At 35.3% G+C, this 24,481-nt stretch overlaps 1 protein-coding gene across 5 annotated transcripts in view; it reads left to right on the top strand.

The window, feature by feature from the left end:
* WNK3 (WNK lysine deficient protein kinase 3) overlaps positions 1-24,481 on the top strand; it is a 174,471-nt gene that overhangs the window by 5,118 nt on the left and 144,872 nt on the right. For all 5 annotated transcript variants that reach the window (XM_081565484.1, XM_081565479.1, XM_081565483.1 and 2 more), the window contains exon 2: positions 16,442-17,096. In XM_081565484.1, coding sequence (XP_081421610.1) covers positions 16,560-17,096 — 537 coding nt within the window. In that variant the 5' untranslated portion in view covers positions 16,442-16,559. The remainder of the gene's footprint in view (positions 1-16,441; positions 17,097-24,481) is intronic.

Below are 24,481 nucleotides of genomic sequence, written 5' to 3'. Positions count from 1 at the left end.
TTTAAAAAATATATTCTCAATACTAGAGCCTGATCAGACATATGATTTGCAAATTTTTTTCCACTCTGGGAGTTGTCTTTTTACTTGTTTATCTATTTTCCAGTTTTATTGACATAAAATAATTATTTGACTTATAGACATCATGAAATGATTACTATAGTAGGTTTAGTGCACACCTATCATCTCATACAGATACAATGTTAAAGAAATAGAAAAAAATATTTTTTCCTTGTGATGAGAACTCTTAGGGTTTACTCTCTTAACAACTTTCATGGAGACTTCCCTGGAGGTCCAGTGGTTAAGACTCTACGCTCTTAATGCATAGGGTACCGGTTCAATCCCTGGTTGGAGGAATTAAGATCCCACATGCCGCATGGCATGGCCGAAAAACAAAGCAAAAAATGTCATGTGTGACATGCAGCAGTACTAATTATTTTTATCATGTTAAATATTATATCCCTGGTGGTGGTGGTTTAGTTGCTAAGTCATGTCCAATTCTTGCAACCCCATGGACTGGGAACCTACCAGGCTCCTCTGTCCATGGGATTCTCCAGGCAAGAATACTGGAGTGGGTTGCCATTTCCTTCTCCAGGGGATCTTCCTGACCTAGGAATTGAACCACGGTCTCCTGCATTGCAGGCAGATTATATCCCTAGTGCTTATTTATCTTATAACTGGAAATTTGTACTTTTTGACTACCTTCAGCTAATTCCCCTTTCCCCTTCAATCGCCTCTGGTAGCCACAAATCTGATCTCTCTATGAGTTTGTTTGCTTGTGTTTGAAGTATAATTGGCCTACAACACTATGTTAGTTCCTGGTTCACAACATAGTGATTCAATATTTCTATATATTGCAATGTGATCACCAAGATTTAGTTCATCAGTCACCATTCAAAGATATTACATAATTATCGACTATATTCCCCACAGTGTACATTTCATACATGTGACTCATTTACTTTGCAACTGGGAGTTTATACTTCTTAGTCATTCTCACCTATTTCTCCCCTCCCCCCAACCTTCTCCCCTCTGGCAACCACCTATTTGTTTTCTGTTGCCTGTGACTCTGTTTCTGTTATGTTTGTTCATTTGTTTTGCTTTTTTCTCTGAATTATTTCACTTAGCACAATACCCTCTGGGTCCATCCATGTTGAAATGGCAAGATTTCATTATTTTTATGGCTGAGTAATATTCCATTGTGTGTGTGGTGTGTGTGTGTGTGTATCTATCTATCTATCTATTTATCTATCTATCTATCTATATATATACATACCTCATCTACTTTATCCATTTATCTGTTGATGGGCTCTTAGGTTGCTTCCATATCTTGGCTATTATGTATAATGCTGTAATGAATATAATGGTGCATATTATATGTTAGAATCAGTGTTTTTGTTTTCTTTGGATAAATACCCAGAAATGGAATTGCTGGATCGTATGATACTTCTATTTTTAATTTTATGAGAAATTTCCATATTGTTTTCCATAGTGGCTGTACTAGTTTACAGTTCTACCAACAGTGCATGGCGTTTCCCTTTTTTTCCACATCCTCACCAATGCTTGTTATTTGTTTTCTTTTTGATAATAGCCATTCTGACAGGTGTGAGGTGATATCTCACTGTGGTTTTAATTTGTATTTCCCTGATGATTAGTGATGTTGAGCATCTTTCCCTGTGCCTGTATGTCACTTTTTACTTTCTTAATAGTGTTTTTTGGTGCATAAAAGTTTTGAAATTTGATGAAGCCCAGTTTATTTTTTCTGTTGTTTCTTGTGCTTTTGATGTCATATTTAAGAAACCACTGTTAAATCCAAGATCATGAAGGTTTATATTTTCTTTGAAGAGTTTTGTAGTTTTGGGCTTTAATATTTAGGTTTTTGATCCATTTTGAGTTAATTTTTGTATCTGGTATGAGGTAAGAGTTCAACTTCATTCTTTTGCATGTGGATTAACTTGAAGATTTTTAAACTATAAAATACATAATAGTACTATAGATGTATGTTAAAAAAGCTATTCATGGTGATATTTAATCACTCTTGGTAGTTGTGGGGAAGAAATGTTTTTAAATGCATTTTGAAGGTCATGTCTTGTATTTGAAGAGTGGGGGTTCTAAAACTCTTTGTGAGTCAATGAGACTTTTATGATCAGGAAACTTCAGTGTGGCAAACTAGATGATCCTTATACTAAAGTTACGTAAGTGATGTTTTTTCTTTTGTTTTGTTTTTGGTTTTTTGGCTATGCCTCATGGCTTGTGGGATCTTAGTTCCCTGTCTAGGAATTGAGCCCTCACATTCATCAGTGAAAGCACAGAGTTCTAACCACTGGACCACCAGGGAATTTCCCATAAGTGATTTTTTTTGTGTAAAGAATATTATTGTGGTTTTAAAATTGTTTGTGTAGGGTGAAATCTCTACTTAAAACTGGGGAAAAAAGTAGATTTAGTTTTTAATGACCAGAAATTGATATTAGGTTTATGCTAAAAGTAATTTATGTGTGTATGTTGTATAGCTTATGTTTGTGAGCCAACTTCTTGATGAAAATATTTAACAATTAGTACCTTGTGGAGACTTTTTACCTGTAGCTTTGGCTACATTTATCATATATTATTGGGATGATGTAAGATTATTTCAGTTTGGTTTCTTGTAAAAATGAGAATTAAAATTTAGCACAGCACAATTGTTGAATCTCAGCCTCTAGTTAAGTATAATTAAAATAGAGACAGTAATTAGAATTTTTTAATTAGAGGATGTGTTTTAATACAAGAATGAAAAATCTGCTTAATCAGTCTTAAGATCTATAAGGTGCTAGTTCAGCTCATTATATCCACTGCTGCCCAGAGAATAATTTTTGTCCTGCTGGACAATTGTGGCATTTCCATTGAATTCGTCTTTGATGGTGTCTTTCTGGCAAGAGAAAAAGCTCTTATTGAGGATGTGTATTTCATTTGCTAAGTAATGTTTCAAATATGCTGATAACTTATTCTGAATCTGTGAGTTACAGAATATGATTTACCCGGTGTACATGTAGGTTCTACCATTCATTCAACAAATATTTATTGTGTTCCTCCTGTATGCCAGGATTGATGTGTTGGGGATGGATGAACAGGAAGCAAAGCAGGCAATGGCCCCAGTATCTTTGAGCTTACATTACAGTGGAGGGCAACATATGGTCAGCAAATATTTCAGAAAATAAATACTAAGAAGAAAAAATTTTAAAGAGTGCTGGTGTGTTGTGGGGAGCCTCTGGCTCACAGGGTTATTTTGTAAGGCTTCTTCGAGAAGGTGACTTTGAACAGAGATCCAGATATTGAGAGTATCCCTTCTGGTATTATTTTGTTAAATTGTTAGTTTATCCTTTCTAAAATAAAGCTTTAGTTTCTTTCTCTTTAGAATATGTGAGTTAAATGCTCTTTTTTAGTTAACTGCTTTTTATTTCTAAGGGAAAAAACAAAAGAAAACAACAAGTACATTCCTTGTGAGAAGACACAATGTTCCCGAGTGGAACTGTTGGAACTGCATTGGAGTAGGGGTCAGCCTGGGTTCTGGTCTTGGCCTTAGTATAATCTTTTGCAAGTCTGTATATTTCCTTATTTGTTACTAAACAAAAGCACTACCTATTCAGCAGGGTTTCTTTGCAAATTAAATGAAACAATATACTTTGTAAATTATACAACTACATATGAAATGCAATGTATCCTATTAATCTGTTTTTGGAGTCAGTTGAGACATGTTTTCTGACCAGTTTAAAGCTTTTATGTCCCTCCCCATCTGGTAGATTTTAGCACCAAATGTCTAAACTCATCGCTTAATCAGAAGGAGGTTGGGTTCTTTGAAAGTGGTAGTGTGGTAGAAATTATGTTGGATTTGGAGCTAGAAAACTTGGGTTCCAGAATTCTTCCTTTACTTACTAGCTCTGTGACAGGCAAGACACTAAACTTCTTTGAGCCTTCTTAATTTTCAGAATTCAGGCAAATACTAAGTAGCTCTCAGGGTTGTTGTTAGGAGTAATTGAGTTAAATAGATAAACTTCTTTTGAAAACTGTAAAGCAAGGTTTGATAAACTTTCTCCGTAAAGGACCAGATAGTGAATATAGCATTTTAGGCTTTGGAATCTCTTTTGCCACTACTCAGCTCTTCTGTGTAGCAGTCATAGATATGTATAAATGATGAGAGTGGCTGTGTTCATAAATGCTATTCATGAACACTGAAATATGAATTTTGAATAATTTTCATGTCATGAAATACCATTTTTCTTTTGATTTTTTTCAACCATTTAAAAATGTAAAAATCTTTCTCAACTTACCTGCTTCACAGAAACAGGCCGGAGGTGAGGTAGGTTTGGCCTGAGGGCTGTATATAGTTTGGCTACCACTGTTAATAAAGGATTAAGCTGAGTAAAGTGGTAATTAGGGATTAAGGGTAGGTGATTGGTAGATAGAGATTGTTTAAGGAAGATGGAGATGATTTAGATTCTTTTTCTAATGTGGATCCAGAAATATTTTCATATAAAATGAACATCTTTAATTGAGGGAATGACCTTGCCAAACAGAACTGGAAGATGGAAATGAGGAAGAAGATAGAGTTATAAACTCCCAAGGACTGTGATGTGGTTATCTAATGTATGTATTTGTGCAATTCAGGATTGTTTATAGTGTGTACATGTACATGTGGCTCCAAATTATGTGTGGCCCTATATTGATTTGCCAGGTGGTGCTAGTGATAAAGAACCTGCCTGCCAATGCAGAAGACGGTCAGGAAGATCCCCTGGAGGAGGGCATGGCAACCCACTCCAGTATCCTTGCCTGGAGAATCCCATGGACAGTGGAGCCTGGTGTGCTAGGGTTCATAGTGTCGCAAAAAGTCGGACACGATTGAAGTGACTCACACACACACACACACACACACACACACACACACACACACACACACACACACACACACACACACACACACACACACACGAGTAGATTTGGGAGTCAGTTGCCTGGGTTTAATTTTGTCCTTGGTTTTTACTAGCTGTGTAATCTTAGGAAAGTTTAACTTAATTTTTGAGCCTCGTTTTCTCATTTGTAAAATGGGGATAATTTTATCTTAAGATTCTTATGATTACATGAGAAAATGCATGAAAGGACTTAGAGTGCTTAGCCCAAAGCATTTGGTAAGTGTTAACTGATAATATTTATTTGGATATAAGTTGTACATACCTAATTTGCTTTCTCCTTCCTTCATTTATTTTAAGAAATTGTAATATCTTTAACTGGTTCTTGATACAGGTTATTGATGGACAATTCTGCTTTTATGAATTAAAATAATACAAAGGTAGATTAAAACCTTCAAGTCCTTCTTTACCCAATTTCCTGCCCTCCCAGTGGGTAATCATTGTTAAGAGTTAAATGTGAACTTGTACAGTCCTTTTTCTCTGTATTTACATGTATATGTATGTGCATGTGCAAATAAAATATGTGTTTTATGACTTGCTTTTTTCCCAAAGAATATGTCTTAAGGCTTCCATGTAAGTATATGTATGTTGACTTTGTTCTTTTTAAAGGAGACATAGTATTTCATACTACATGCTTCTTTAACCACTAGAATCAGTTTAGAGCATATCCTTCCAGTCTTTTTTATATGCACTTACACATATATGAGTACATTTAGAAACATGAAGTTTTGTTTGTTTTTATATATGTATTTATATATATAACATATATATATATGATATATAGATGTAATGTATGTGTTGTACAACTTTTCTCAACTGTATATATATGTGTGGGAGACTTTATACATCTGTGTATAACCATTTCTCAGTTTTTAAACAGATGCATATTATTACATAGTACATTTTTATTTCACCATCCTCTTATAGATGAATATGTAAATTTTCCTCAGTTTTTTGCTGTTGCAAACAATAAAAAGTCCTTCAGTAAAAAAAATCTTTGTACATACATATTTGTACACATACAGGAATATTTCTTATGTAAGTACTAAGAAGTGGAATTGTTGGATGACAGGTATGCACTAGATATTTGGAATTTGCCATATGAAAAGGCTATTCCAGTTTATTTGCCAACTGTGCATGGTGTGCTGAATTTCTCACACACTCAAAATGTGATAGTAACAGATAATGTAATTTTCTCTCACCTGATAGACAAAAAATGATATTGATTTGTTTGAATTTGCATCTCCCTGCTTACTAAGGAGTTTGAGCCATCCCTCTGCCATACATGTATTATCTATTTATGTTTCTTATTACTGATTTTTTAGTTCTTTATATATTCTGGATATTAATGCTTTGCTATGCATGTTGCAGATGTTTGCTTCCAGTCCCAGTCTGTTGCTTATCTTTTAACCTGGTTCATGGTCAAATGGCCAAATGTATTTTTTTGTTGTTGTTGTTATTAATGGTCTTCCTATTTTTATCTTTTTAAGAAAGCCTTTCTTCAGGTTAGAAATATATTCTGCCATATTTTTAATAGTTGCATAATTTTTTTTTTTATGTTTAGCTCTTTAATCTACCTGAAATTTATTTTTGAGACTGGTTTTAAGTGGGCTTTAACTTCTTCCCCCTAAATGGATACCCAGTTATTCTGACATCATTTATTATGCTATCTATTCCTCATAAATTTGAAATCCATCTTTACCATGGAGTACTTTGCTATACATACATGTGTCTGTTTCTTTACTGATTGTTCTCCATTAGTCCAGTTGTGTATTTCTGTGATGAAACCACATTGTTTTAACTACTATAGCTATAAGTATTATTTGGTAAGGCAAACTCTCATTGTTCTTCTTCAAGATTTTGTTGGCCTTCCATGTACTCTTTTCAAATCAGTTTGTCAGTTTGGGATAAAAACATCTCTTTGGGATTTCTGTTGGACTTACAATAACTTTGGAATCATCTCAGAGGAGGGTTTCTGAAGATGCTAATATTGGGTCTTTCAACCAAAGAAACGTGTATCTTATGTATGTCAGTAAAATTTTAGTCTTCTTTATGTAGTTGTTGCATATTTCTTTTTGAGTTTATTCCTAGATTAATATTTTATAGCTCTGTTGCTCTTATGAGTATGTGTGTTTATACATATGTATATAGTAATCGCAGTGACCTGCCTTTCTTCCAGGACACCCTTCCTGCTCTCTCCTGGTGCCATCTTCCCCTGGAGCCCTTACCTTAGGATAGTTGTTTTTTGAATTATATTTTCTAATTGATTATTGCTGATGTGTAGCAAAGCTATTGATTTATTTGTTGATTTTGTATTTAATGTTTCTGCTGACCTTTGTTGTTAGTTCCTATCATTTTTTTTTGGTTGAATTTGCTTAAAGTTTCTAGATAGATAATCATATAATCTGCAAGTTTTGAGTTTTGTCTCTTACTTTCCAGTATTTGTATGATATGTTTTATTTCCTTAAGTGTTAGCCATGATAATAGCAATTCTTGGTTTATTCCTGACTCTAATTATTGTTTATGTGAAAGATGCTTAACCTCACTCATGAGATAAATACTAATTGAAACCACACTGTGATTCCTTTTTAAAACCTTTCAGAGTGTTAAAAATCAAAATGTTTGATAGCACCTTTTTTTGTTGTTGTTGTCAAGGCTCTGGGGTAAAAGACACTTTCACATATTGCTGGTGGGAGTTTAAATTAGTACAGTGCTTGTGGAAGACAGTTTGGCAGCATTATATAAAGATACACATGAATTATGTGTACTCTTACTGATATATTGGTGTATTTCAATAAAAGGTAAATGTGCAAATTTCCTTTGAGCCAGCAATCCCACTTCAGGGAATTTACATTCACACACAATACACACGTGTATATACATACAAACATACATATATGTGAAATGAAATATGCAATTTTGTCTGTCATAGCAAATAATCAAATACTATTACTATATAGATATAAAAATAACAATGAAGGAACCTTTGTGTACTGACCAGGAAAAAAGTATTTTAAATTATTCTGACTATAAAAAATGCTTGATATATACTATGCTACTTTTCATGTAGAAAAAGAGAGAGAACGTATATTTGCTTATTTTCCCTAGGAAACTCTGGAGAGCTACAGAAAATCTTAATGAGTGGTTATTTGTGGGGAGAGTTGGGGGGAATTGAATGGATAGGAAACAGATTTGGGAGTGAACCTGTTCATTATATACCTCTTTCTTTGATTTTTGAATCTTATGATTATATCTTAAAAATTAAATTTAAAATGATTTCTTGAATTATTTTAGCTCTTCCAAGGACATTTTCTCTTGTTCTTTCTCTTCTGTGTTATAGGTTTTCTTCAAATGGCTGCCTCCTGATTCTGTTTGTATTAAATAATGAACTAGTAGAAGGGCTGACTGGGAGTTCTGTGTTTCTAGGCAGGGATGTCAACTGGTTTTGGGGGGAGTGTGTGGGTAGATGGCTTTTACACTTGGAGGGCCCAAATGCCAGAGGGCAGAGGGCTTTGTATTAAGATGCTCTTATTCTTCCTTGCTGTTCATTCTTCCTAGTTTTTTGAATTTGGTATTCTGTATGCAGGAATTTATTTTGGGGGGAAGGTTCTTCAACTGTCATAATTCAGAGCTTCAGTTAATCCATGTATTTAGCCTTTTCTCATTTTGGCCCTCTTTAGGATCGGTCTTCTTTGAGTGTGGAACCCCTCTGGGGTTTTGCCCTATAAGTCTGCTTCCTCCTGGGTTGGAACCCTTTCTATTTCATATTTTAAGTTGTAGCATTCCTTTGATTTGTATTATCAGCCAGTTCTTTCTTGTCTGCTTTCTGTCAGAAATTGTTGAAATCTTGTATTTGCTATGCCATTTTCCATTCCTGTCCTTAACTTGTAATTTTACTTCTCTACTCTTGTACCATCACTTTTTCAGAGTCTTGAAAAGTACAAGAGATATAGGTGTTCAGTTCATTGTCTTGAACTAGAAGTCAACAGTGGTATATTTTAAGATTGTAAAACTATAGGCTCCTTGAGGACAAAGACTGACTTTTGTTCTTTTATCCACAGACCCTAACCCAGTGCTTGGCGCTCAGTGTTTATTGGTATGAACACATGTGTATGAGAGAGAGAATTGTCAGTGAAAAATTTTACTATATAATTCTGATTCCTTATTTAAAAAAAAAATATTTGTTAATTTATTTGGCTGTGTTGGGTCTTAGTTGCGGCATGTAGGATCTTTGTAGCCTCATGCAGAATCTTTTCATTGCTATGCACAAACTCTCCAGTTGTGGCACACTGGTTTAGTAGTTGTGGCGTGCAGGCTTAATTGCTCTGCAACATGTGGAATCTTAGTTCCCCAACCAGGGGTCAAACCCATGTCCCCTGTATTGCAAAGTGGACATGTAACCACTGGACCACCAGGGAAGCCACATTTCTGACTATTTACAGATTCAGTCTTACAGTTGCTGGTTCTAAAAGTTGAAGAAATTATTGAGTCACTGATTGACAAGTACTGATTGTATGCTGAATTTCCCATGGATACAACCATGATATGCTTACAGGGGGAAATTATCTTGAGCTTTTAACTGAAATGCCCCAAGCTTGTATATCAAAGATATGGGACGCAGATTTGTGAGATTATAGAAGTGCTTTTGTGATTGTCTTTATGCATATTCCTAGGGCTTAAATCAATGTGTTATCATTATATGAAGGAAAAAATGGTCACATGTAGGTTATGATACATAGCTGTTGTACTTGGTAAAGAAACTTCAGGTTTGAGGCCTGATTTTCAATCCCTTGTCACTGAGCTATGTTTCTGCACTGCTGAGTGTAGAAGAGATATTATCCTGATCATATCCCTTTAGCAGTGCCACCATGGTTTCTTACTGGAAAGGTTTAAAAGAACGTGTTATATACTTTTCAGCCTTACTAAATAGTCTTCTGAAAAATCATTTTATGTTTTCTTGAGTATTGTTGAGTTGTGCTTTAGTATAGTGCTGCCCCTAGGGGTTATTAAGAGGTAGGAAATAAAAGCTTCCATTTATTATTATATTGTGCTGGGCACCGTGCTAAGTACTTTACATGTATATTTCCATTTTATTTTCATATTAGTCCTGTGAGATTTTACAAATGAAAGAAAAAAATGAATGAGGTTAAGTAATTTTCCTCAAGTCTCTGAGGAGTGAGAGGCAGAACCATGATCCATTCCAGGTTTCTCCCACTCCAAAGCCTGAGTTCTGAAACTCTTTTTTATGTTCAAGTAGCTATTGGATCCATGATGAAAAGGCCACAGATATACTCAGCTTAGTGAAGTTCTTTATTTGTTTTTTAGAAGTTTGTTTTTCTTATTCATTGTTTACCCTTAGGCCACCAGCTATTACATTTTATTGTTATCAGGTCTTTTCCCTTCAGACCAATGATTCTTAACCCAAGAGGCCAGGCAGAAGATGAGGAAAGTGGTCAGAATGGGGTGGGGGTGGTGGTGGGGGAGGTAGAGAGTATAGTTTTATTTATTTATTTATTTATTTATTTTACAATATTGTATTGGTTTTGCCATACATTGACATGAATCTGCCATGGGGATACATGTGTTAGTTTTAAAAAGGTATATTTGATATTATGATGGCTTTGATTTTAGTCATAATATTTCAAGATTCTTAAAGGACATATTTTATTGAGATATAATTTATATATCATAAAATTCACCAGTATAAGTGTCAGTGACTTTTAGCAAATTTATCGAGTTGTATAATCTTGATTGCAATCTAATTTTAGAACATTTGCATCACCCCTGAAAGTTTTCTTGTGCTAGTTTGCACAAGTTCCTATGCCCCAGCCTAAGGCAGCAAGTAATCTATTTTCTGTCTCTATAGATTTGCATTTTCTAGACAGTGCATGTAAATGTAACCATGCAGTATATGGTCTTTCCTCTGGCTTCATTCACCTAGCATAATATTATCAAGGTTCATCCTTACTGTTGCATGTATCAATACCTCATTTCTTTTTATTGCCTAATAATATTACATTGCATGAATATAACACATTTTTGTTTATACAGCTGTTGTTAGACATTTAGATTGTTTCCACCTTTCAGCTATTGTGAATAGTGCTGCTGTGAACACTTGTGTTTAAGTTTTTATGTGGACGTAAGTTTTCATTTCTCTTGGGTAGACAGTATTCATATAGTAACTCTATGTTTAACTTGTTGAAGAACTGCCAGACTCTGTTCCGTTTTACATTCCCACTAGCAGTGTATTAGGGGTCTATTTTCTCTATATCCTTACAAACACTTGTTACTGACTTGTCTTTTTTATTGTAATCATCATGGGTATGGAATAGTATTTGATTGTGATTTTCATTTGTATTTCTCTAATGAGTAACTATGTGGAACATCTTTTCATGTGTTTTTTGGCCATTTATATTAATGTATCTTCTTTAGAGAAAGGCCTATTCTAATCTTTAGCCCATTGAATTATTTATCTTTTCATTATTGAGTTGTCAGAATTCTTTGTATATTCTGAATACCTTATCAGATATATGATTTGCACATATTTTCTCCCAGCCTTTTCACTTTCTTGATGACATCCTTTGAAGCACAAAAGTTTTAAATTTTGATAAGGTCCACCTTCTCAATTTTCTTTTATCACTTGTACTTTGGTTTAGTATGATTTCATGATTTTATTGCATAACCCAGAGTCCCTAGAATTTAATGTTTTCTTCTGAGAGTTTTGTAGTTTTAGCTCTTACATTTAGATCCGTGTTCCACTTTGAGTTCATTTCTTGTATGGTATGAGGTAAGAGTCCAGCTTCACTCTTTTGTATGTGGATATCCAGTTGTCCCGATACATTTGTTTGACTCTTCTTTTCCTATTGAATTGTCTTGACCTCTCCATTGAAAATCAGTTGATCAGACTCTCAATTCTATTCCACTTATCTATATACACTTAGTTTGTTCATTTCTAATTTAATTCTTTTGTGGTAGGAGACTATACTTGGTTTCAATTCTTTTAAATTTTTTGAGATTTATTGCATAGTACATGATCTGTTCTGGAGATTTTTCCATGTGTATTTGAAAAGAATGTGTATTTTGTTCTTGCTGGGTGGAGTGTTCTATAGATGGCAGTTAGTTCAAGTTGACTGATAGTATAGGTCAAGTTTTCCAGATTCTTGCTTACTTTATGTCTAGTTTCTCTCCCCAGTAGTGAGAATAGGGTATTAAAATCTTCTGCTATTACTACTGAATTATTTCTCTCTTTGGTTTTGTCAGTTTTTATTTAATATATTTTGGGCTTCTGTTGTTAGATGTGTATATGTTACATTGTCCTGATGAATTAATCTTTCCATGCTTATAAAGTGTTCTTTGTTTTTAGTACTATTTTTTGTCTTGGGGTTGGTTTTTAAGACTAAAGGAACACTCATTTCCTCATCTCTCTTCTTTGCTACTGCTTACTCCATAGTTTGGGAAGCCAGGTGACCAGACATTATAACTTTAGTTATTATACCAGGGCAGCACTACTTGCCTCTCTATTTTTATATTAGCATTCTGAGTAAGATTTCATATTTTTTTAAAAAAGAGGTTCTGCAGTTAAAAAAACTTGAAGGCTTTTCCAACTTAAATTCTTTGATTTTTTTTTTTTACCTGTTTTTGTCTGCCTAGCAGTCCTTTTGTCTTCCTTATGGATCTTTGCTTTTGAGGTTTCTGAATAAGTTACCTTTAGTTAGATGAAGTGGATAGAGTTATTCTTAAGAATGTCCAATCTAAAATGTTAATATTTGGGGATGTGACTGAAGGGTATGCTAGATTCTTTGTATATTCTTGCACGTCTTTTTCCAAGTCTAAAAATAAGTTTAAAAAATCTCTACCTAAATGAGGCATTGTTAGTTACCTTTTCCCACTTGCAGGTAATACTAGTCTTACTGACTTTCAAAGTTTATTGATTTCGCAGTGTAACCTCATGTAGCACATCATGAGCTATTAGTTTCTTAGCTCTGTCCTAGTTGTGTCATCTGATAGGCAAATTTCTAGGCGTTAGCATAGACTCTTCCTGTTCCTTCACAATCATATTCATTCAGATAGTAAATCTTGCATTTAGTACTTCGTTAATATATCTTGTCTCTTGACACTATTTTCACTCAAACCTCAGCAACTCTTCCCTGGATTATTACAATAGCTCTCTAACTGATTTCCTTGTTTTACATTGTATATCGTAGAAATCCTTGGTGACTATCTCTTTGTCCTCATCTTCCTGCTTCTAGTATTGCTGTGCTTTGTCGTTAAGTCATGTCCGACTCTTTGTGACCCCATGGAGTGTAGCCTGCCAGGCTCCTCTGTCCATGGGGATTGTCCAGGCAAGAATACTGGAGTGGGTTGCCATGCCCTCTTCCAGGGGATCTTCCCAACCCAGGGATCGAACCCAGGTCTCCTGCATTGCAGATGGATTCTTTACTGTCTGAGCCACCAGGTCTAGTATTGCTAGTGAATTGTTTATATACTTGTTCTGCTATTTCATGACTTTGCTTGTCATCTTACCTCTGCTTGGATGAGCTAACTTTCTTTCTTTGAGACTCAGTTCAGGCATCTTTTCCAGGAAGTGTACTTAACCTGGACTCCCAAGAGCCCAACTTCATTCTTGTGTATGTAGACATCCAGTTGTCCTAGCACCATTTGTTGAAGAGAGAGTTCTTTCTCCATTGAATTGTCTTGACACCCTTGTTGGAAATCAGTCGACCACAAATATATGTGTTTATTTCTGGACTCTGTGTTTTTACTCCATCTATCTATCCATCTATCCTTATGCCAGTACCACACTGTCTTAATACTGTAGCTTTATAGTAGGTTTTAAAATTGGAAAGGTTGAGTCCAGTAGCTCTGTTCTTTTTCAGGTTTACTTGGACTTAGCTATTCTGGGACCCTTGAAGTTTTATATGAATTTTAGGATCAGCTTGTTAATTTCTTCAAAGAAACCAACTGGAATTTTGATAGGAATTGTGTTGAATGTATAGAACAGTTTAGGATATTTCACCCAATTTTGTTTTAGTTTAGAGTTGTTTTTCTTCAGTTTTTCAAATTTGTTATTGTATATTTTTGGTTTGACATGACAAATTCTGCCTTCTAGGCTATATAATATCATAACAGATATACATGCTTAACTTTGTGATGTATGTTTGTGGTGAGAAGGAAAGAATTTTCTTATTGGTTTGACCATTCATTTGAAAAACCTTTTAAACAGTTTTCCCTTATATGTTCCACATATTTCCACATGTTCTTTGTGGAAAATTTTAGAAAATACAGAAAAGCAGAAAGAAAAAAAAGTCCATAATTCCACCATTCAGAGTTAACATCGTGTGTGTGTGTGTGTGTGTGTGTGTGTGTGTGTGTGTGTAATGAAAGTTTGTTATATATATTTCTTTTTTCATTTAACCATATAACATATGGGAAATGTCTTTTCATCTCACTACTACAGTGTTTTTAAAATGCTGTATCCTATCTCATTTTGAGATACTTAATTAAACCCCTATTATGCTTATATTTAGTTATAGTTTTTCCAAATTATAAGTGCTATAATGAATGTCTTTACAGTTAAATCTTTGCACAGATTCTTGACTATTTTCTATGACAAGTTCCTATAAATGGAATTGCTGGTTCAAGAGGATACATATTTTAAGTGATGATATGGGAGAATGGCATTGAAGCATGTAAATTATCATATGTGAAACGAATTGCCAGTCCAGGTTCGATGCATGATACAGGGTGCTCAGGGCTGGTGCACCGGGATGACCTGGAGGGATGGGATGGGGAGGGAGGTGGGAGGGGGATTCTGGAAGGGGAACACATGTACACCCATGGTGGATTCATGTCAATGTATGGCAAAACAAATACAACATTATAAAGTTGAAAGATGGTAACGATAACCCTATATGCGAGACAGAATAAGAGACACAGATGCGTAGAACAATTTTATGGACTCTGAGGGAGAAGGTGAGGGTGGGACGTTCTGGGAGAATAGCATTGAAACATGTATATTATCATATGTGAAACAGAACACCATTCCATGTTCGATGCATGAGACAAAGGCTCAGGGCCAGGGCAATGGGATGACCCAGAGGGATGGGATGGGGAGAGAGGTGGGTGGGGGGTCCAGGAAGGGGAACACATGTAAACCCATGGCTGATTCATGTCAATGTATGGCAAAAACTATTCCAATATTGTAAAGTAATTAGCCCCCAACTGAAATAAATAAATTTATAAAATAAATAAATAAAGTTAAAAATAGATAAATAAACTAATTTAAAATAAAAAAAGAAATTAAAAAATAAAAATAAATAGTATAATGTGTTAATATTTGATAGTAGTTAAAATCTTCCTATTGAAATATGAAGGCAAGTTCAATAAACAAGTATAATATTTGTATTATTCAAAACTACTGTTGGATGTTCATGGTAGCATTATTCACAATAGTTAAAAGGTGGAAACAATCCACTGACTAGATGAATGGATAAACAAAATGTGTTATATACATACAATGGACTATTATTATTCAGCCTTAAAAAAGAATGAAATTCTGATACATAATATATATATGTATATCAATGAAACTTGAGAATATTATGCCAAGTGAAATAAGCCAGACACAAAAAAGGACAAATATTGTATGAGTCCTTACATGAAATACCTAGAATAAACAAATTCACAAGGACCTAAAATAGAATAGAGACTACCAGGGTCTGGGGTGATGAGGAGTTATTGTTTTAATAGATTTCAGTTTGGAAGGATGGAAAAGTTTTGGAAATGGATAGTAGTGATGATTGCACAGCATTGTCAAGAGTATTTAATGCCACTGAATTGTACACTTAACAGTGATTACATTTTGCCACAGTAAAAAAAATCTATGGATTAGTTCCAGAATTTTAGAGAAAAACCACCTATTGAGAAATCATGTGCTATTTTTGCTTATTGTGTGTATTATGTGTGTGCATGTTTAGCCGTGTCTGACTCTTTGTGACCCCATGGACTGTAGCCCACCAGGCTTCTCTGTCCATGGAATTCTCCATGCAAGAATGCTGGAATGGGTTGCCATTTTCCTTCTCCAGGGGGTCTTCCTGACCCAGGGATTGAACCATGGTCTCCTGCATTGCAGGCAGATTTCTTTGCCATCTGAGCCACCAGAGAAGGCTATTTTGTGTACTACCTTGTAGCTAAGCAAACTCAGGGTTTGGATACTTGCTTTAAATATGATAGATTCATAGATGGGGCTGAGAACTAGGTTTATAAACAATGTTCATGCAGTATGAAGACTTGTTGAGCTGTGTGCCAAGTAGTCTGCTAGGCACTGAGGACTGCAATGGTAAACAAGATAAGACATAGTCCCTGGAGCCTGCTGGTTGCTAAGACTGAACAGAAAAAGAACAAACTTCTTATTAAGAAAAAAGGGATTAAACTGTCAGGTGACTTTTCTCCTTAATGATTTCCTTTGTGGGGTGATTTTAATATATCCTTTTTTCCCCCTTCAGGTTGCTATGGAAACATATGATCACATAAAAGGAAGTCCATCCTGATAATTCTGATACCTGAGATGCAACTGGACTGAAGAGTGGAACAGGAAAAATTTTAGTGCCAACCTTAATTACAATGGCTACTGATTCAGGGGAGCCAGCTAGCACAGAAGATTCTGAGAAACCTGATGGAGTTTCATTGGAAAACAGAGTTCCTCAGGTTGCAGCAACTTTGACAGTGGGAGCTAGACTAAAGGAGAAAAGCAATACCTTCTCTGCTTCTGGAGAAACTGTAGAAAAGAAAAGATTCTTTCGAAAGAGTGTTGAGATGACAGAAGAAGACAAAGTTGCTGAATCTTCCTCCAAAGATGAGAGAATAAAGACTGCAACAAATATTCCAAGAGTAGAAAAGCTTCCCACAAATGTGCTAAGAGGAGGACAAGAAGTTAAATATGAGCAATGTTCAAAGGGAACGTCAGAATCCTCAAAAGATTATTTCAAGGGGAAAAATGAAAAAGAGATGGAAGAAGAAGCAGAAATGAAGGCTGTAGCTACTTCTCCTAGTGGCAGGTTCCTGAAATTTGACATAGAACTGGGAAGAGGAGCATTTAAAACAGTATATAAAGGACTGGACACTGAAACATGGGTTGAGGTTGCTTGGTGTGAGCTGCAGGTGGGTATATAATCTTCTTGGTTTTAATAAATTCCAGTTTCAGCTGGCCTGGACTTCTGAGTGATCCAGGATTAAAATGTATCATGGATTAAAATAAAATGAAGGACTTGTCCCCACATCCATGAAATTATGCTCCTTTCTTAAATCCTTTTAGGAGCTCATGCCAAACTTTTTTTTCCCTACTGTTTTCCTCTCTGTTTTAAAGGGGGGAAAGTCTGTTCTGGCTTTCTTTAGGGAAATGATTCTAATTTATTAACCTTAGGAAATTCTCAAAACTCTTAATGTCTCATTTTGAAAGCTTTTAGTAAATGTATGCCTTAATGAGTTGATATGTTAGGGATATATTCAGTATGATATTTCCCATTTCTTTGTCAACAGACTTTTTGGGGTTCATGTGCTGTTTTTCAGAACAAGAAATGCTTTCCTTGCTTCTTTGAGAGCTTCTAGTAGTATGAATTCCTCTCCGTGCCTTTGAGTTTGCCTCAGAGAGGATCTTTGGTTGAAATAATCACCAGAATCTACTGGGATTAGTCAACTGGAATGTTGTTTAGGAAGGAGACGTGAAAGCATCAGAAGAATAGTTGAATTACCTAGATATTTGGTTCCATAGTAAATGTCTATATGGTACTTTTAACTAATGTAGGAGTAAATGGAGACAGAACATCATAGAAAAGGTTATAATAGAAATAGTTTCAAACAGATGTAGATCAAACATAAGGAAAACCTTTGTGACCTCAGTCAGCTCACGGGAAATGGTCAGTGTTCACAAGAAAGAGATGCTTAAAATTGAGATTAAATAAAGCTAGTTGCTAAATACAGGTTTTTGTTGTTCATATTCCAGTGGTTGCTGCGTGTGGGTGTATCGGTATATATCATGATTTCGCCCATTCTGAATTTGCTATAGTTTGCCATTTAGATAGGTTGAAATTTAGTCTTGGTCCCTGCATTTCTAGGAATCTTTTTGTTTCCAAAATGTTACTGTGTTTAAGAGTCACTGTTTGCTTTGTATGCAGATTTAGGAGCCTATCCTCAGAGATTCAGATTCTGTAAGTCTGGGGTGGGATGCAAGACTACAGTTTTAACAAGCTTTCAAAGTGCTTTGAATATAGCACTATGTGGGGTTTGCTTGGTTTTCTTCTCACCCCCTTTTTACCCTTTAAGAATTTTATTATAAAGTCTGTGTCATTGTAGGAATATTAGATCCTTCAAGTAAACAAGCATTAACATCACCTGAAATTATAATTCTTTGAGGATGCTTTAACCATTTTAGTATATATCTTTATGGACTCTTTCTTTTGAATAAATGTATATATGACTGTATGCACCCCCATGGAACCGTGCTATAAGGTTTGGACAAAACTTTGTTTTTAAACATAATCATGAATGTCTTTTCATTACTGGTAGTTGTACATTTACATCATTATTTTTGATAGATGCCTTTATAAGATATTTAATCAGTCCTCTATTGTTGGACTTCTAGATTTTCTCCAGTATTTTACTATTATAAACATGGTCGTGATAAATATTTTTGCATATATATATGTGTGTGTGTATATATATATAAAGTTACGTAAATTTTAATTTAATCTCTGCATTGTGATTTCAGTAACACTCATCTTTTTTGGGGGTAGGGACCTACAAAATGTAAAATACTTATTGTCTGGTCCTTTGTTGTTATTGTTTGCTTTTTTCTTCCAATTTTATTGGGATATAATTGACATACAACACTGTGTAAGTTTAAAGTGTACAGCATAATGATTTGACTAAGATACATCATGAAATGAGTATGGCAGTAAGTTTAGTGAACATCGTCTCAGATATAAAATTAAATAGAAAAATTTTTTTTCCTTGTGATGAGAACTCGTAGGATTTACTCCCTTAACCATTTCTATAGATAGCATACAGTAGTGTTAATTATCTTTATCATGTTGTACATTATGTTTCTATTACTTATTTATCTTATAAATGGAAGTTTGTATCTTTTGACTGCAGTAACACTCATCTTTTAGTGTTATTCTGTTTGTAAATGGGGGATATAATTTCCATTCACTTGGTATTAGGACACATAGTAAAGATATGTCAAATATTTTGCAAGTTGTATACTCTAGCTATGCTAAAGAATGTTTCGGTAAAACTTGAAAATATTTTAGTAATAAGAACAGCATATGGGAATACCTTTTATTATTCACCTGTGGAAAGACTGAAAGATCCTCTAAGGTCTTACTACTCCAAGTGTACTCTCTGGACCAGCAGTATGGACATCACCTGGTAACTTAGAGCTGCAGGTCCCCAGGCCTCACCCCAGATCTACTGAATCAGAATCTACCTCTTTGTAACATCTGCAGGTGATTTTTATGCACAGTAGAGCTTGAAAAGCACTAAAATAAGGGATCAATTCCAAGAGCTAGCTGAATCATACACCAACGTGAGCTTTATATAATATTATATCATATATACTAATTCATAGCATCCACTGCAGACTTTCTAAATCAGAATCTCCAGGAGATAAGGCTCAGGAACTTACTTTTATTATTTATATGTTTTAAATGCAGTTTAATTATTATTACTTTTTGTTTGTGCTGTGCAGCCTGAGGAATCTTAGTTCCCCAACCAGGGATCAAACCTGTGGCCCCTGCTGTGGAAGCGTGGAGTCCTAACCACTGGACCACCAGGGAATTTCCCCCAGAAACTTACTTTTAAAAGTTCTCCGGGTAATTGGGATATAGCCAGATTTGGGGATCTGTCATGGGGAGCAGATGTAAATTTTAATTTATAAAGATAAAGTACGTTTTTTGGGGAGCTGCACTGGGCCTTCATTGCTTTGTGCAGGCTTTCTCTAGTTGCAGTGAGCAGGGGCTACTCTTCGTTATGGTGCGTGGGCTTCTCACTGTGGTGGCTTCTCTTGTTGTGGAGCATAGGCTTTAGGCATGCAGGCTTCAGTAGTTGTGGCACACAGGCTCAGTAGTTGCAGCTTGTAGGTTCTAGAGCTTGGGCTCAATATTTGTGGTGTAGGGACTTAGTTGCTCCACAGCATGTGGAATCTTCCTGGACCAGGGATCGAATCCGTGCTCCCTGCATTGGCAGGCGAGTTCTTATCCACTGTGCCACCAGGGTAGTCCTAAAATGTAAAGTACATTTTAATTTACACAAAGAGCAACAATTGAAGCTTTCTTTTCTGAATTGGACTTCCCAGGTGGCACTAATGGTAAAGAATCCACTTGCCAATGCAGGAGACTTGGGTTTCATCCCTGGGTGGGGAAGATCCCCTGGGGAAGGAAATGGCAACCCACTCCAGTATTCTTGCCTGGAAAATTCCATGGACAAAAGATCCTGGCGGGCTACAGTCCATGGGACTGCAAAGAATTGAACGTGACTGAGCGACTGAGCACATTCTGAAAGGAATGTTGAAATTAGTGGACTTAGTTGATACTATTTTTAGATATCATGTCATTTTTTTGCATATTTGGAATTAGGAAAAACTAACTTATTCAGAGGGCATCCCTGGTGGCTAAGTGGTAAAGAATCCACCTGCCAATGCAGGAGACACGGATTCGATCCCTGGGTCAGGAAGATCCCAGGAGAGGGAAATGGCAACCCACTCCAGTATTCTTTCCTTGGAAATCCTATGGACAGAGGAGCCTGGTGGGCTATGGTTCATGGGGTTGCAAAAGTGTCAGACATGACTTAATGACTGAAAACAGCAATAACAAACTTATTTAGAATCCCAGGAAGATAATAAGGACATCATCTTTTAATTACTTTCCTGTAAGTACTATGTAATTTGTAATGTACAATTTCTCATATTTTTTCAGTAAAATCTTACTCTTTATTATATAATTAAACAAGTTTGTTGAAAAATATCCCAGTGAAAAGTGTAAATTATTCTAGATTCTTTCCCAACCTTCGTTTATATGGGTGTGTATGTATAATATATAAAATTTGTGTGTCTATACTTTTGTCTTATCAGCTTGATATGTATTTTCTGTTTATTAACATCATTAAAATATGTAAACTATATTTTTATTGCATACATACCACCTCTTAATCTTCTCCCCTGAAATATGGCAGTTCTTTTCCTTTTTAAAATTGTACTTTTGCATCTTTGATTTGAAATTTATAGCTCAGAAAAGACTTTTATACCTTTTTCTCTTGATGGTATTTCCCCCTGTGGTAGATACTTGAGACTTGTCCAGCAATTCTTAAAAGCCTCATACCCATTTATTTAGAATACATTGACTTTATGGCAGTGCAAGAATCAGAATATATAGATTGTACTGCTGGTGTTTGACTTTGAGGATATTAAAAACAGACAAACCCTTTGATGATGTGTGTCAGATTTAGGATTTGGCCATAAATACCTGCATTTCAACAGTTTGTCGTATTTTATGGTTTCCGTAATTTGATTTATTTTTTCTCTTCCATAATTTAATTTTTTAATGCATTAGTGGAAAGACTTTATCTATTGTTCTTTGTAAAGAATTTGTAGATTACTTGGTAATTACTTGATAAATTGGTAATTTACTGTGAATGAGGGCTGTCAGTCATACGTTTTATTTAGAAGACTTTTTAGTTCATGATGTTGAAAGACCTGGTCAGATGTTACTGAAAGGCCTGTTTAGTAACTTTTAGGAGGAGTCAGTCACACGGGTTTGTAATAGTTTTCTCCTCCACTGGCAGCTTGAAAAATCAGTAGCACTTTGCTTTTACATGTGGAAACACAACCAGCTTCTGCTTTACTTTCACTAGTATGTCATTTGTTTTCTTGATGAAACTGAGTTTTCATATAATGGGGCTATTTTCCAATTGGAGGAATCACATAGATATGTGAATTTTGTTATTTGACTGTTTCTAAAATATATTTGCTTGTAATAAGCTTCACTGTGGGATAAATTCTGTGATTATGTGCTTTTCAAGGTAATTAAACAGGCCATCTTTAAGTAGATCTAACAACTAGACCTCTAACAAGTCAGCTATAGTCTCTGAACTGAACTAAAAATGCCACTGAAAAGAAAGATTAGAAAAAAGACACAGTTGACTATAGCAGGTTGACATGTTGAATGAGCATTCTAATACACTTTGATTATAGTAGTGAATATATTCCAAGCAATGCAGTAGAAGTAACAGTTTAAAGATCTGTACTTCCATGCCTGAAGTATCTATCAAAATTTTGGAGAAACTTGTTTGTTTTATTTTCATTTATCAAAAGCACTTTGGGGAGAAGTATATTTTTAGGCAGCCCTATATTTAATTGTGAAATTAGAAAATAGTGTGAAAATACCTGAATTTCCAATAAAGGAAAAGGTAATTTAAAAATATATGCTAGAATTTGTTTTCGAATAAATATTGTTGTCCAAAGTATTCACACTGGGATACTTTTGCTCTTAAAATATTTTTGTTATGACCCTTTTGGAAGTGTTTCTAGATTCTGTTAGAGCTATCAAGAAGATGCTTCATTACATATAAGCATACCCTGAATAGTGTTATTTTATTTTAATTTCCCATTGTTTTCTTCAGACTCAGCCCTCAAAGTGGAATATTCTCATAGGCAAAGAATAATTACATCAAAGGGAGGAAGAATACAACTTACTTAAATATAGTTAATGCTCTGATTTCCCTGGCAGTCCAGTAGTTAAGATTTGGCCTTCTAGTGCCAGGGGTGCAGGTTCAATCCTTGGTCACGGAGCTAAGATCCCACATGCCTCATGGCCAAAAAACCAACACATGAAACAGAAGCAGTATTGTAACAAATTTAATAAAGACTTGAAAAAAAAGCTATAAACCAAAGGCAAATGTTTTCATGAAATGACAGAGGGTGAGAGTGGCAGGAGACAGACTTGGTCTGAGAAATATAATTAATTTTCCCAGTTCAATGAGTTAGTTAGTTTTGAGGTTAACTATCTGCTTGATAGATAACAAATTGATACATATAGTTGTACATCCCAAAGATGTCCATGTCCTAATCCCTAGAACCTATAAATACACTGGTGGTGGTGGTATAGTTACTAAGTTGTTTCCGACTCTTTTGTGACCCCATGGAATGTAACCTGCCAGGCTCCTCTCTCCATGGGATTTCCCAGGCAAATTTCCTGATGCTGATAGACCTTGGGATGTGTTACCAAGGGAAGCAAAGGAATCTCATTTTTCAGAAGTATTAAAAACGTGATAGATTCTTATCTCCCTAACAACAGCATTTAATGGATTTCTAGTCTAAGAAGAGCACTGTTCTAGAGAGTCTTTGGATTATTCAAAAGCAGTAGAAGGCATTCTCTAACTTTGAAGAACTTTGAGTGAGAGGAGGGAATATGCAACTGTAATATTTTCCAAAAATACTGAACTAAAGTAAAGTTGGCAAACTAAGTTGGAGAGTAGACAGTTATGGCAATGAAGTAGCCGTATAAAAAGACACACAGAATGATGGAGAGGAGAGGCCTTTCAGTATTGTGGAAGGTAGAGAGAGGATCTAAATGAACATGAGAGCACTAAATGCCAAAAAAATAATCTGATATATTCCATTGTATTCCATTTCCTCCATACTTTTTCTACATTGTTTGTAAGTTTACTTGTACTGGAGTGGATTGCCATTTCCTTCTCCAGGGAATCTTCCTGACCCAGGGATCGAATCTGTCTCCTGCATTGGCAGGCAGATTCTTTACCACTGAGCTACCTGGGAATCCCTATAAATGTTACCTAATGGATTTTGCAGGTACGATTAAATTAAAGATCTTCTGATAGGTAGATTATCCTGGATTATCTGGGTGGGCCCAGTATAATCACAAGGGTCCTTTTGAGAAGAAGGATGGTCATTAGTCAGAAGGAGATCTGACAATGGAAGCTGAAGTTGGAGTGATGGGAATGTGGGCAATCTCTAAAGGCTGGGAGAGGCAAGCAGTTTCTTCCTAAAGCATACAGAAAGAACATGGCCTTGCCAACACCTTGATTTTAATTGAGTGAGACTCATTTGGACTTTTGATCGCCACAACTGGAAGATAATACATTTGTGTTGTTTTAAGCCACTATATTTGTAGTAATTTGTTATAGCAGCAATAGGAAATGAATAAAGAGCAAACAACTGTCATTCATTCATTGTTCATTCATTCAACAAGTAAATACTCAGTACCTACAATGTATCAGAGTTGTGCTAAGTGCTAGGGACATAATGGGGAGAAAAATCAGATTCAGGCTCCATTTTCATAAAAGCTTATAGCTGAGGGAATTTATAGTCAGTAAGAAGAAGGCTTGGAGATTGGAGTTAGTGAAAAGATGAAAGAGCTGTTAAATATAGATTTGTTTGAAAGAAGTGATAGGGTTGGAAATAGCAAGCAACAGGGATACTGTTCACCAATTAGTTTTACTGTTTACCAATTAGTTTTTCCTTTACCAATTAG

The sequence above is a fragment of the Giraffa tippelskirchi genome, chromosome X, assembly GCF_054371585.1.
Source record: "Giraffa tippelskirchi isolate mGirTip1 chromosome X, T2T-mGirTip1v1.2.pri, whole genome shotgun sequence".
In the NCBI taxonomy this organism is placed as follows: Eukaryota; Metazoa; Chordata; class Mammalia; order Artiodactyla; family Giraffidae; genus Giraffa; species Giraffa tippelskirchi.
This window is presented reverse-complemented; position numbering and strand designations above follow the sequence as displayed.